The sequence below is a fragment of the Carya illinoinensis genome, chromosome 12, assembly GCF_018687715.1.
Source record: "Carya illinoinensis cultivar Pawnee chromosome 12, C.illinoinensisPawnee_v1, whole genome shotgun sequence".
NCBI classification, from domain to species: Eukaryota; Viridiplantae; Streptophyta; class Magnoliopsida; order Fagales; family Juglandaceae; genus Carya; species Carya illinoinensis.
The window spans coordinates 20677204-20689687 of NC_056763.1; the positions used below are offsets into that span (position 1 = coordinate 20677204).

Genomic DNA, 12484 nt, shown 5'->3' on the forward strand with positions numbered 1-12484 from the left:
GAGCAAAACGAAGTGGTTAGCTTGCAAAAATCTTTTTATTCTAGTTTGATGCGCCTTTTAAATTTTATGTGAAGTTGTTCACGTGGCAAAATTTGATTGGAGGTTGTTAAAAACCTCGACAACAGATAGACCGGTATTTTATTAAATAATTGTGGCAGGGTTGCTTGGCATCCAATGGAGAAAACGACATTGTTTTTATTCACTTCAGCACACGTTACCAGGGAACATTTGGTAATAGAAAGATATTGATAATAGAAAGATATTTCTCTGCCTTACAAAAATCTTCATTTGCACGCTCTACCTCCTCGCTCTCTCCCGCTTCTTGCTCAAGCAGCCTTTAAACCCTAAACTTCAATACAAGATTTCTAGGGACTGTTCTAGGCATTTCTAATCTACGAAGCTCTTCCCGTAACATATGCAGTCGGTGTTTCCCGAGGGTTTCCCTCTCTCGCGCAGACTGAGCTTGTCGCCGAGAATGGCTGCTTTTGGTGCTCTTTCTCTGTGCCCGTGCAGCCTCTTGTGGCGGCCCAACCCCACAAATAAGCGTTCCGTTTCGTGCTCTCTTGGTTCTCAAACCAGTACTGGTAGACGAAGTTTCAAATCTCCTATCATGTTTTATTTTGTAGTCGATGTTTCTGGTTGGTAGCTGAGAACATGAAAGAAATCTATAGCGAAGACAATGGAGTATATGTTTTTGAGTTTTTATTGTTTTTTTTTTCTGGGTTCGAGGTTTACATTGAGAATAGAGGATTTGTGCTTGGTTGGGTTCTTTATAAGTCGAGGTATTAGTTGAGAACTACCAGCTTCTATATTGAATTAATTTTTTAACATTTTTTAAACAGAGTGCAAAGCAGTTTGAAGGAAAAAGCTCTATCTTATTGCCTCGTTTGTTGTATTTTGAATAGGAACTCTCTTTGCCCCCGTTTGGATTGAGAGTTCTCAGCTATCTCATCTCATTTAAGTTAATCATTATAACTTTTTCAAATTCTTACACAAAATATGATAAACAATTCAATTTCTTCAAATTTCAAAATAATAATAATATTAAAAAATAATATTCTAATAATATTTTATTGAACTTTCATCTCAATTCACTGTCCATACCTCACCTTATTGTTGGCTATAATCGTGAAGTAAAAATTTTTAGTTCCTCTTTGTTTCACGTGTATGTTATTGCATATTTGCATAAACTTTAAATCCAGCATGACGAATAATAGACAATTGCAGTATTTAGCTATGTGACTGCTGTTAATGCCATTATTTATAATTGCATTTTGTTGTTTTAATCTATTCCTTCTCATCTTAGGTACTGGCCGATCTAAAGTACCGCGTAAAAGATCGGGGATGAAGGAAGGGGCAAGGACAAGTATGGAAGACTCGGTTCAGCGCAAGATGGAAGAATTTTATGAGGGTTCTGATGGACCACCCCTCCGTGTTCTTCCAATCGGTGGCCTGGGTGAGATTGGGATGAATTGCATGCTTGTTGGAAATTATGATCGGTACATTCTGATTGATGCTGGTGTCATGTTTCCAGAGTAAGTCTGTGAGCGCTAGTTTGCTACTGATCAAATGCCTTGAGTTGAAGTTTCTATCACATAGGTGTGAAGAGTCCAAGAATATTATATCTTGGCCACTACATTCTTTTTTGCCAAGTCAAGAATTCTTTTCCCTTTGTTGATTAGTAAATATGAGTCAATATTTTTTTCCTGATAGAGGTTTTCCCTGAAGTCTTGATATACCGTGCCAAATTTACTTGCTTGAAGAAGTTACCAGATTTCAAACTCTAATATAGTTTGCAGTCTAAATCCCCTTTTTTGACTACATATATTGGAAATGCTTTTTTTGCATGACAAAGGTTGGAAGATTCATTTTTCCATTTGCATTTTGCATTAGTGATTGCATATGCTGCTTAAGCCTTGTCTAATTTATTGATATACGTCTTAACTTGTATTTCAGCTATGATGAGCTCGGGGTCCAAAAAATAACACCTGATACCACATTTATCAAAAGGTGGAGTCACAAAATCGAAGCAGTTGTTATCACACATGGCCACGAAGATCACATTGGTGCGTTGCCGTGGGTAAATTTCCCCCCCTGATTATTCATCAAAAATTGAACTTCCTTATCCTTAGAAACAATATTTTGACTGAATAATGATGGATCAAGCTCTTAGTTATTTATCTCCCCTTTTAGAAGTGTATCTATCCTGTTATGCCTATGAAGATTCTATTAAGAACCCCAAGGGGTTGGCCCAAGTGGTGAAGGCCTTGGTCTTGGGATATCACTCCTTTCAAGGTCCAAGGTTCAACACCTCATGGGTGCAAACAATCCTTTGGGGCCACACCCCTTGGTGAAAAGCCAACGATTTAACCAGTTTCGTGTAGGTAAACTTTCGATGGTGTGGTGCATGGGACCAGGCTTTACTCTGCAAGGGTGAGTCTGAAGGGCCTTGCCTTGGAGAGGTTCCCCGACATCCAAAAAAAAAAAAATCTATTAAGTCTACATTTTTTTCAGTTTTTTCTGCAGCACCCAGTATTCTGCATTTCCATTGATACTAAGAAGTTTTAAGTATTTTTTCCTTTGTGTGTTTCTGCTGTTACAGTTTTTTAACTAGTTAATTGTTGTCTAAACAGGTCATCCCTGCTTTGGATTCTCGTACACCAATATTTGCATCTTCCTTTACGATGGAGGTACTTTCCAAGGGATTTAAATTTTAATATCATATATTTACATATTATATACACTCAAATACATGCACATTAAGTTTATGAAATGCGCTACTTTTCAGAAGAGCTTGCCTTCTCAGCCAAATAATGGCATTCCTGATAGGAAGTAGCACAATCTTTTTTTATTGGTGCTTGACATTCCCTTAATGAAAGTATTTACTTCATAACTCATGCACCTGTATTTCTCTCATTCTTTCTCACGCTCTCCTTATTTCCATCCCATTAAGCTAATTTCTATTATGATTGAGGTTTCACGCAATTGCAATTATGAAACCCTTCTTTATAAGTAAAAGACACAACTCAAGTAAACAACGAGTATACAAGAGATACACCCATCTAGAAGTTGAGAAAGATACTAAAACTTCATGCAAGTTGAGTCCATAAAATTCTATAGATACAATCCAAGGAAAAGGGTGTTGATAAAGAAGTTCCTGAGCTCCTCTGCCCTCCAAACATGGTCCTTGAAGGTTCTATTATTTCTCTCATTTCAGATACACCAATGAGACAAATAGGGACCATCTTTCATATTGCTGCAAGTTGCAGGATGCCTTCTAGTCTTCTCCAAGAATAAAAAGCTCTGCAATACTTCTGGGCATGACCCAAGGCAATCCCACCCGGCAATTATGAAACCCTTTCGTGCTCTATTCTATGAATATTGTTTTTGTTTCTGTTCGCCCTGGTACAGGAAGGTAATTATCTTTCTTTTTCAACAGCTTATTAAGAAGCGTTTAAAGGAGAATGGGATTTTTGTTTCATCTAGACTTAAGTTATTTAGAACAAGGAGGAAGTTTATGGCGGGGCCATTTGAAATTGAGCCTATCAGGGTCACCCATTCTATTCCTGATTGCTGTGGATTAGTTCTTCGCTGTGCTGATGGTACGATTCTTCACACTGGGGACTGGAAGGTAAGGTTAACTTGTATATTGTTGTTTTCTTGGCTCTTTATTGCTTTCATTCTGAAGCTTTAGAAGCGTTTACAGATTGATGAAACCCCATTAGATGGAAAAGTTTTTGATCGTGAAGCATTAGAGGAACTTTCAAAAGAAGGAGTAACATTGGTAAGTCATCTGGACCTTTGTTATAAAGTTTTTATATTGATACAGTTCATACAAAGGGAGATCTATCAGGTTTAACATTGGGGTAGAGGTAGGATTCACTGGGGCTAAAGCATGAAAATATAGGTTCCGTGTGCTTGTCCTGACAGTGAAATAAAGATAATGAATTTCATACTGCCAATTTTCTTGGGAGAGTAATATTCTAGAAATCCCGATACAATGCCAGTGCCTTGTTCAGGTTATATGAGGTTTGCATGGCAGCATTATGTATGGAGAGGACTTCTCTCAAAAAGTCATGGGATAGTCATTTCTCTTTATTTTGGGAAATTGTGCGAAGGTTTTTAACAAACTTCCTCTTCACTTGCATTCTCGAGGTTGGACAGTTTAGACTGGCATCTGATGCCTTGTATTTCTTGTTTTTGCTCTGTCCTTCGTTGTTATCATGCCCTTGTCTTTTCGGTCTTCTTTATTTGATTAGTCCTTGTTCACTTTCTGTGGTGTGTTAATCTGGTGGGATTAAAATGTCATTTCTATAAGCAGCATTATTTAACCGCTTTGTGAGAATATAAACAAATGAAAATATGGGAAATAACACATTACTTTCAGATGATGAGTGACTCAACAAATATTCTTTCACCTGGGAGGACAATGAGTGAATCTGTAGTGGCAGATGCATTATTGAGGCGTATTTCAGCAGCTAAAGGAAGGGTTATTACTACTCAATTTGCATCGAATATACACCGCCTTGGAAGTGTGAAAGCTGCAGCTGATTTAACTGGTAGAAAACTGGTACGTTCTCCACAACTAATCTGATCTATTGAATTTTTACTAGCTTTTTGGTCAGAATACTTTGCAACCTTGGGATTTCTGATAGATATTTTGTCTTGGAAGTTTTGATATCGTGATTTGTGTTAGGTATTTGTTGGCATGTCCTTAAGAACATATCTGGATGCTGCCTGGAAGGACGGAAAGGCACCAATTGATCCATCAACTCTGGTAAGAATACTCATAAACGTCTCTGCCCCTTAGCCCATTTTCTTTTACTTGTCGTTCCCCTTAATTATTAAGTTTGAAAGTTTTTTTTTTTTTTTTTTTGGTAAGTAAAAATATTATATATATATATATATATCAATAGGAGTAAAAATATTAAGTTTGAAAGTTTATATGCGGGTCCTTAAAGGGGTGAAGAAAGTAAGAGTTCTATTCAGCCTATGTTGTGCCGTGAAACTTGGCAGGCTTCCAGCCATAGATTAAGTGATTATCGATGTGAATCTTTGCCATTTTACTGGATTCAGGGGCTTAATCACTGAGTTAGGGCTTTATGGCTGAGGCCTTGCGTAAACATTTGATTAATTAAACACAAATTACTACTATTGTATGTGCCAACTTTGTAATTCCTGTCAGAGAGCCATCCTTTGGTGGCTGGTTCAATCCAGCTGGTTGCACTTCAATATTTTAATTCCTCATTTCATACTTTATTCTCATTTTCTTTTGCATAGTCATTCCTGAGACCAAATAAAGGAGGGATGTGGGAGGTTGGCAAGCACTATAGAACTTTTGTCATGTCTTCTGAACAAGTGGCGACTCTAATTAGTTGGTTGTTAAAAAGTGGGATATAGGCTTGAAAGTGTAACAGCCTTGTGATTGATGGCTATTACAGGCTAGATCTGTAACTTCATTTTACAATTTTTGTGGATTGACTCTGGAGTTTTCATCTTGAAGTATATTTTCCTTGTTGCACTTCTAAAATAACAATGGTATTATTTGTATTGCTCCCTTCATCAATCCCTTTTGAGTTAGCTTACAACAAATAACAGTTTTGTTATCTACTCTTTTTTCAGTTTTCGGTAAGATAAGTTTATTGAATAAAAAGAGTGTTATCCCAGCACACGTCTACACCTAAATAGAGGAAGGAAATTGATCAAAAAAGTCTTGAGGTGACACTATTGTGGACCACCATCCAGTGGTACAAGGTGTTCTAAAAACAGTCTTGAGGTCCATCAACAACTTCTCACAATCTTCAAAGCTATGCCCATATCTCTGTCTCTGTCTCTCTCTCCAAACACATTATACAAGATGGGATCATGTTTAGAAACGGAATCTTAAGGTCCATCATGGACTTCTCACAATCTTCAAAGCTAAGCCCATTTCTCTCTCTTTCCAATACACTACATTAAACAAGACAGAATTACTTTTCATAATAATGCACACTGATGATGACCAAACTGCCCTTTTCAACAAGTTAGGAGATCAACCACTCAGGAAGGCATGACACCTAATCTACCCCTAGTTGGCAAAAGATCATGTTTAAAAAGTAATAAATGAACTTATAAAAAATAAATAAAGTACTAAATGCCTTGTGATAAAGTAGGGGGTGATCCACTGTTTTGCTACTCTTCGTGCACATAAAATCCAATCTATTACTCTTTCTAATGATATAGGTGAAAGTTGAGGATATTGATGCCTATGCTCCAAAGGATTTGTTAATCGTGACGACTGGTTCTCAAGTAAGTTCACTACATGCCTTTGGTGGCTGCCTAGTTCCATAGATGACATTATCATTTATTGGACCAATTTTTGTTGGCATATCACGTGCCAGGCAGAACCACGTGCTGCTCTAAATCTTGCATCATACGGAGGTAGTCATTCTCTCAAACTGACCAAGGAAGATGTAATTCTGTACTCAGCTAAGGTAACAACATTTGGTATAATATGCAGTTGTTTACAACCAAATATTGTTTAATTTTCTTTTGAGTCCATTCTGATTGAACTGGACTTTTTTTCATCAACAGAAAATTAACATGATTAATGTTCATATGCGGAATTAATATTTGAATGCCGTGGATTTATTGCTTTGCTGTAACACGAAAATGTTCTCTATCAAGAAAATTATTTTCTAATTCTCTCTACCTTTTGCTATTTTTTTTTTTTTTTGGTAAATGAAATTTTATTCATAATAGAAAAAGCGCCGCCCAAGTACATGGGACATATGCAAGAGATAAGAACTAGAAATAGTTAAAAGAAAAATGTTATGCATTGAAGATTAGAAAAATAGAGAGTTCAGGTGTTTTTTACTTTTGTTTGTGTGAGCTGTTTGATCTCTTAACATTTTGTCAATTTAAGTTACTTGGTAAAAATTTGATGGCCAGAATTTCTTTTTAACAATTTGCCCCTTAGGTAATCCCTGGTAATGAATCTCGAGTGATGAAAATGCTAAACCGGATATCTGAGATTGGAACACCCATTGTAATGGGTAAAAATGAGTGCCTGCATACATCTGGTCATGGACATCGTGGAGAACTGGTAAGTTTCATCATTTTATTATTCCCGTCCTATGGGTGATATCCAATTGAGCCTCAATAAAATTTTTGTGCTCTTTCCTGTTATACTCATAAGCTAGAGGCTTTTTTTTTTTTTGGGGGGGGGGGGGGGGGGGTGTTCTTACGTTCAGAAAGAAACTAATCAAATATAAAATACATATCTGCAGGAAGAAATACTTCAAATTGTAAAGCCACAACACTTTTTGCCCATACATGGAGAACTGTTGTTTTTGAAAGAACATGAATTACTTGGAAGATCAACTGGCATTCGGCACACTTGTGTAAGTTGGTGCTTCATTGTTATAATGTTTTTATGTCTACTGGTGAGAGGTAGTCGTTAACATGAAGAAAAATATTTGTCAGAAAAATCACAACAGCCTTCTCATCTTAACTTATTGGGCCATCAGTATGATATGCTTTTACCTATTGACTAAAGAGAAACGGAATGAAATTGAGGATCATGGTAAACCAAGTTTACTCTTACTTTTAGCAAGGTCAAGTAGGTGGGGTTTTTTTGTTTTATTGTCACATGGAATTTTTTTTTTCCTGTTTACTTTTCCCGTGAAACCTCTCTCTCTCTTTTTTTTTTTTTTTTTTTTTTTTTTTTTTTTTTTTTTTTTTTTTTTAACCTTTCCCTCTGAGAGTACCTATAAAAAAAACCTTTCCCTTTGAGGGCTTAGTATCATGTTAACAAAAAAAAAAAATTCTTGTCACGTGTGTGGGGATCTTTGTCACAATTGGTTTTAGTTTGCAGTTGCCTTTTCTCATCCGTTGCATTGGTTTTTTTTAAAGTTAAAAACCCTTTCTTATGTCTTTTCTCCCTAAAATTCATAGCTATGTAGCAGCTTCTATCTGACTGCAAATAGCTATGTCTGTAGATTGTATAGATCCACAGGACAAAGGAATAGTAAAATTAGACTTTCTAAAAGCTACTCTTATAGCACAAGGCTTTTAGTGTGGGTCAATCTGTCCCTTCTCATGTCAGAAATTGCACTGAAGTGGGAAAAAAAGCTCATCCCTTCTCATGACAGGCCCATTAAGTTACATGGCAATGGTTGGGATTCTTTTTATGTTAGTTATACACATTTAAGGTAATGAAACACTATGATGAAAATATTTAACGTGATTTACTTAATCATCAGGTTATTAAGAATGGTGAGATGCTGGGGGTTTCTCATTTAAGAAATAGGAGAGTTCTGTCCTCCGGTTTCACTTCCCTAGGGAAAGAGAGTTTGCAGGTTGGTTATCCTCAAGTATTTTCTTATTTATTATGATAATTTAATCAAGAAAATTCTGATGAATCTGTTCTTTTATTTCAGTTGATGTATAGTGATGGTGATAAAGCATTTGGTACATCAACAGAACTTTGCATTGATGAGAGACAAAGAATTGCATTAGATGGCATTATAGTGGTCAGGTAGACCTTTTGGATCTTGCAGTTAATTTGAGTGTCATTTATCATCTGTATAACAGCATCCTGATAGCTCACTTTTACAGTATGGAAATTTTGCGCGGTCAAGATGCTGATGGTCTGATTGAAAATAGCTTGAAAGGGAAGATAAGAATCACTACAAGATGCTTATGGCTTGACAAAGGGAAGCTCTTAGATGCACTCCATAAAGCCGCCCATGCTGCACTTTCAAGCTGTCCTGTCAATTGTCCTTTGGCCCACATGGAAAGAACTGTGGCCGAGGTCTTGAGGAAGATGGTAAGGAAGTACAGTGGTAAAAGGCCTGAAGTCATTGCCATTGCTGTGGAGAACCCTGAAGCAGTTCTCTCTGATGAGCTGAATGCAAGGCTATCTGGCAAGTCCCATGTTGATTTTGGGATGTCTGCACTGAGAAAAGTGGTTGATGGACGTCAAAAAGAAATTGATGGACATCCAAAAGAAAAACGGTCCAATAGGAAGCGTGCAGAAGAAGACATTGCCAGTATACATTTAGAGAACACCTCACAACAATCTTTAGAAGGTCTCTCTCTCTCTCTCTCTCTCTGTGTGTGGGTAGTAGGGTCAGTGCGTTTGCTTGTGCATGTCCTTGTTGCTTCTATAAAAACATGCAAGAATGCATGTATGCATCTTTGTAATTCTTACTAATAGATTAAGTATCACTGCTGGGGGGATATAGCTACACGTCCTTAACGAAGTCTCTGCACCCAGTGCCATCAAATTACAGCATAATTCAAAGAGCTCTGCTCCAAGATGGTGGAATCTCTTTCCTTATGTGGGGTTTCATATGTTATTAGGTTGTCAAACTCAGAACTTTCTCTTAAATTTGGGAAGATGAAATTTCATCAGTAGAACTACTGTCCATTACATAAGAAGTAATATGTTATTAGGTTGTCAAACTCAGAACTTTCACTTAAATTTGGGAAGATGAAATTTCATCAGTAGAACTACTGTCCATTACATAAGAAGTATTCTAGAAAAGGCATTGAACAGATTCATGCAAAAGATCCATGTATATGAATACTCACGGGTGCCTGTGCATGGATGAAGTAAGAAAACTTCTCATCCCAAAAAGAAAAAAAAAAAAAAAAGTTGTTGGGATGAGAAGTTATTTTGTAATCATGACCATATGAGCCTCCTAGTAAATATATGTTTTCGTAATACAGTGATCTGTAGTATCAATTCTCATGATGCTATTTCCCCTCATCTCAATTTATCGATGCAGGTGAATATACTGAACTTGAAAGTCTACTACCCGAGGAAGACACCACAATTTCAAGTTCCAGCTTAACAGAACAACTGTTACCCGATTCTAATGATTCAGATGATTTCTGGAAAGTGTTTACGTCATCATCACCTGTCGATAAAGTGGCTAAAGCTAACAATGGTTTTGTCCCACACACAAAACATGTGTCACAGGTTGAGAAAGTTGGTACTGAAAGCGGTAAAGATGACTCATTAAAATTATCAAATGCTCAACCAAAATCCAAGCCTGTGAAACGGAATAAATGGAAACCCGAGGATGTTAAGAAGTTGATAAAAATGCGTGGGGAGTTACATAGCAGATTCCAAGTTGTGAAGGGGAGAATGGCCCTCTGGGAAGAGATATCTGGAAACTTGTTGGGAGATGGGATCACTCGAAGTGCAGGGGAGTGCAAATCTCTATGGACATCTCTGGTTCAGAAATATGAGGTTTGTCCCTCCCCCCTTTTTGGTTTATTTAAGTCATGGGATGGCATCAACGTTTACTACTTTATGGAAGATAAATTTATTATCCTTTCCCGGTTATGATTTATTAATCCAACATTTTTTTTTTGAACAGGAGACCAAGAGTGGGAAGAAAAGCAAGAAGAGCTGGCCATATTTTGAGGAAATGGATAGAGTTTTTTCTGATACCGATGCAATGGCAACAAAATGATTGGCAAACAAAAAAACAGCTTGCACCATTTTTTGGAAGACCTTTGACAATTTCTACTTTGGGCAAGGTACTTGTTTTTGACCATGGCAAAGATCCATGGACTCACTCATTCATGATGGATTTATGGAGTGGAATATCTTAGGTGATGTGAAAGAATCAACCAAGGCCCAAGAAGACATGCAGTAGTCTGGTCGCCATAAACCCTCTCTGTAAGCCATTGCAATGAATAGATGAGAAAGGGAATGGTGGAATAGTTGAAACGGTGGAGGGTTTTTTTTTTTCTAAAGAAAATAATCTGAATAATAAATTATTGTGTAGCTTCATTGGTCATGCAGACATAATTTGAAGATTAAGAGAAGTTTTGAAAATAGCTTCTTTGACATGCTCTTATAATTTGTTACCATGATGAAGTTTCTTCTATCATAATATGATACTGACCATTTTATGTTCTTGGTAGGACCGTGTATAATTAGTCACCATTTTATGCTGACTGGCGCTGAAGATAAGCTTGCTGATATGGCAGGCCAATTGGCACCTGCCACGTCAGCCCTATCTTTTTTGGGGTTTGAAAAAAATGAACATAGCTTTCACTGATTGGGAGTGTTGGTACAAAAGGTTTGAAAGCTTCCCAATTCTTTCCTTCGGGCACGGCCTCCATCCTTTGATCATTCCAGCATTTACTATCAATGCTCTATTATCAACTCCATGAACAAATCTCTTCGAATTACTTTTGCTTCTGACATCTCTTCAATATTTTCCTCTTTTAAGGGCTTCAAAAGCCAACGTTCTTCTGTCGATCCTTTGATCATTCAGATGCCATGTAATGAATGGTCGAAACTAGTGAGGGACCAGCTCCTTGTGGCATATTTTTAAGATGGCACCTTTGCTTGTGGCCAGCCCTATGGGATGAAGCCCTTGAAACAAAGGACTGGACACCATGGGTGAATCCCAATCTTACCCGACACAAAGTGCCCACGCAGAAAAATCATCCCCGTCATCAACCTTCTTTTGCGTCGTCGTTCTCACTCAGTATCCTCAATTGAAACCTCAACAGCATCAATCTTCCCATCCAACTCCTCCCCATTTCCACTCAAAGAACCATCATTTTCTGAAACTAGTTTAGAAAATTAGAGGAAGGAAAATTTTTATGTATTATTTAAACATCTTATATAAAAATTTATTCCCTTTTATTTTGGACTTCAAAATTCGACAATCTTAATTTAAAAGAAAATGAGTAAAGCTAGATACATGTTTAGGATGTGCAAGACTTGTATAAACTAGGATTCACTGTAAAAAACTAGATTCTTTCATTCAGTCCTAATTTCTTTTAAATGGCTATCTCACTTACAATTTCTAAATTTATAGAAGTAATTTTTCAAAGAGAAATTACTCTCAGTCCTTCCATACTACTGTCAGTCTCAACGCACGCGTGACTTGGAGCTCGTGACGTTAGCAGTCCACAAGGCCGATGCACCAGAGATTGAACATATCGGGACTAAATCCAAAAACAATACATAAGATCCGATGTGCATAAAGTTTGATGGGCCTAGTCGATGGAATCGTTTGCGTTTAGTAATCACTTCGAGTGGTTATAACGTTGTCGTTCTTTCTTTGATGGAACAATGCTAGGGGACCGAGAATGTTGCCCCCACATTGTACCAATTGCACATGCACTTTTTAATTAATTAATTTATTTATTTTAACTTTTTTATAAATTTTTAAATATTGAAAAATAAATAAATTTATTAATAGTAACATCTTTAACCAATAAATAAAAAACACGATAGGTCAATTTTATTGATAAACTTTAACGATTCAAGTAGCCTTTTACTTTTTTGATTTAGAAGTGGGGTTGAACTTAATTCTCCTATTTAGGGACCAAATCTTATACCTTGGCTACGACCTGCCATTCTAATTCAAAGTAATAATCATTAAGGGTGTAAAAAAAAAAAAAAATCGGTGAACCGGTAAGTTTGGTCTGATATTGAGTTTGATTCGATTTGGTATCAATTTTATTT

The 12484-nt window shown here is 36.8% G+C and overlaps 1 protein-coding gene across 2 annotated transcripts; it reads left to right on the plus strand.

Annotated features, from left to right (window-relative positions):
• Positions 1–227: 227 nt before the first annotated feature.
• LOC122289821 (ribonuclease J) lies at positions 228–10922 on the plus strand. 2 transcript variants are annotated; one of them, XM_043097131.1, is made up of 17 exons: positions 228–584; positions 1307–1535; positions 1957–2080; positions 2634–2690; positions 3440–3631; positions 3707–3784; positions 4388–4570; positions 4697–4777; positions 6223–6288; positions 6381–6473; positions 6959–7084; positions 7269–7382; positions 8244–8339; positions 8421–8518; positions 8599–9071; positions 9774–10240; positions 10371–10922. In XM_043097131.1, exons 1-17 carry the CDS (start codon positions 416–418, stop codon positions 10464–10466), a joined length of 2742 nt encoding a protein of 913 aa, XP_042953065.1. In that variant the 5' UTR covers positions 228–415; the 3' UTR covers positions 10467–10922. The 2 variants fall into 2 exon arrangements, with proteins under 2 accessions (XP_042953065.1, XP_042953066.1); XM_043097132.1 differs by having other exon boundaries at positions 1957–2066.
• Positions 10923–12484: the final 1562 nt, after the last annotated feature.

Coding starts and splice junctions, on each gene's coding strand:
- LOC122289821 (XM_043097131.1), top strand. CDS start 416: ATGCAGTCGGTGTTTCCCGAGGGTTTCCCTCTCTCGCGCAGACTGAGC. Junction 2,081..2,633: donor ACATTGGTGCGTTGCCGTGG/GTAAATTTCCCC, acceptor TTGTCTAAACAG/GTCATCCCTGCTTTGGATTC. Junction 7,085..7,268: donor ATGGACATCGTGGAGAACTG/GTAAGTTTCATC, acceptor ACATATCTGCAG/GAAGAAATACTTCAAATTGT.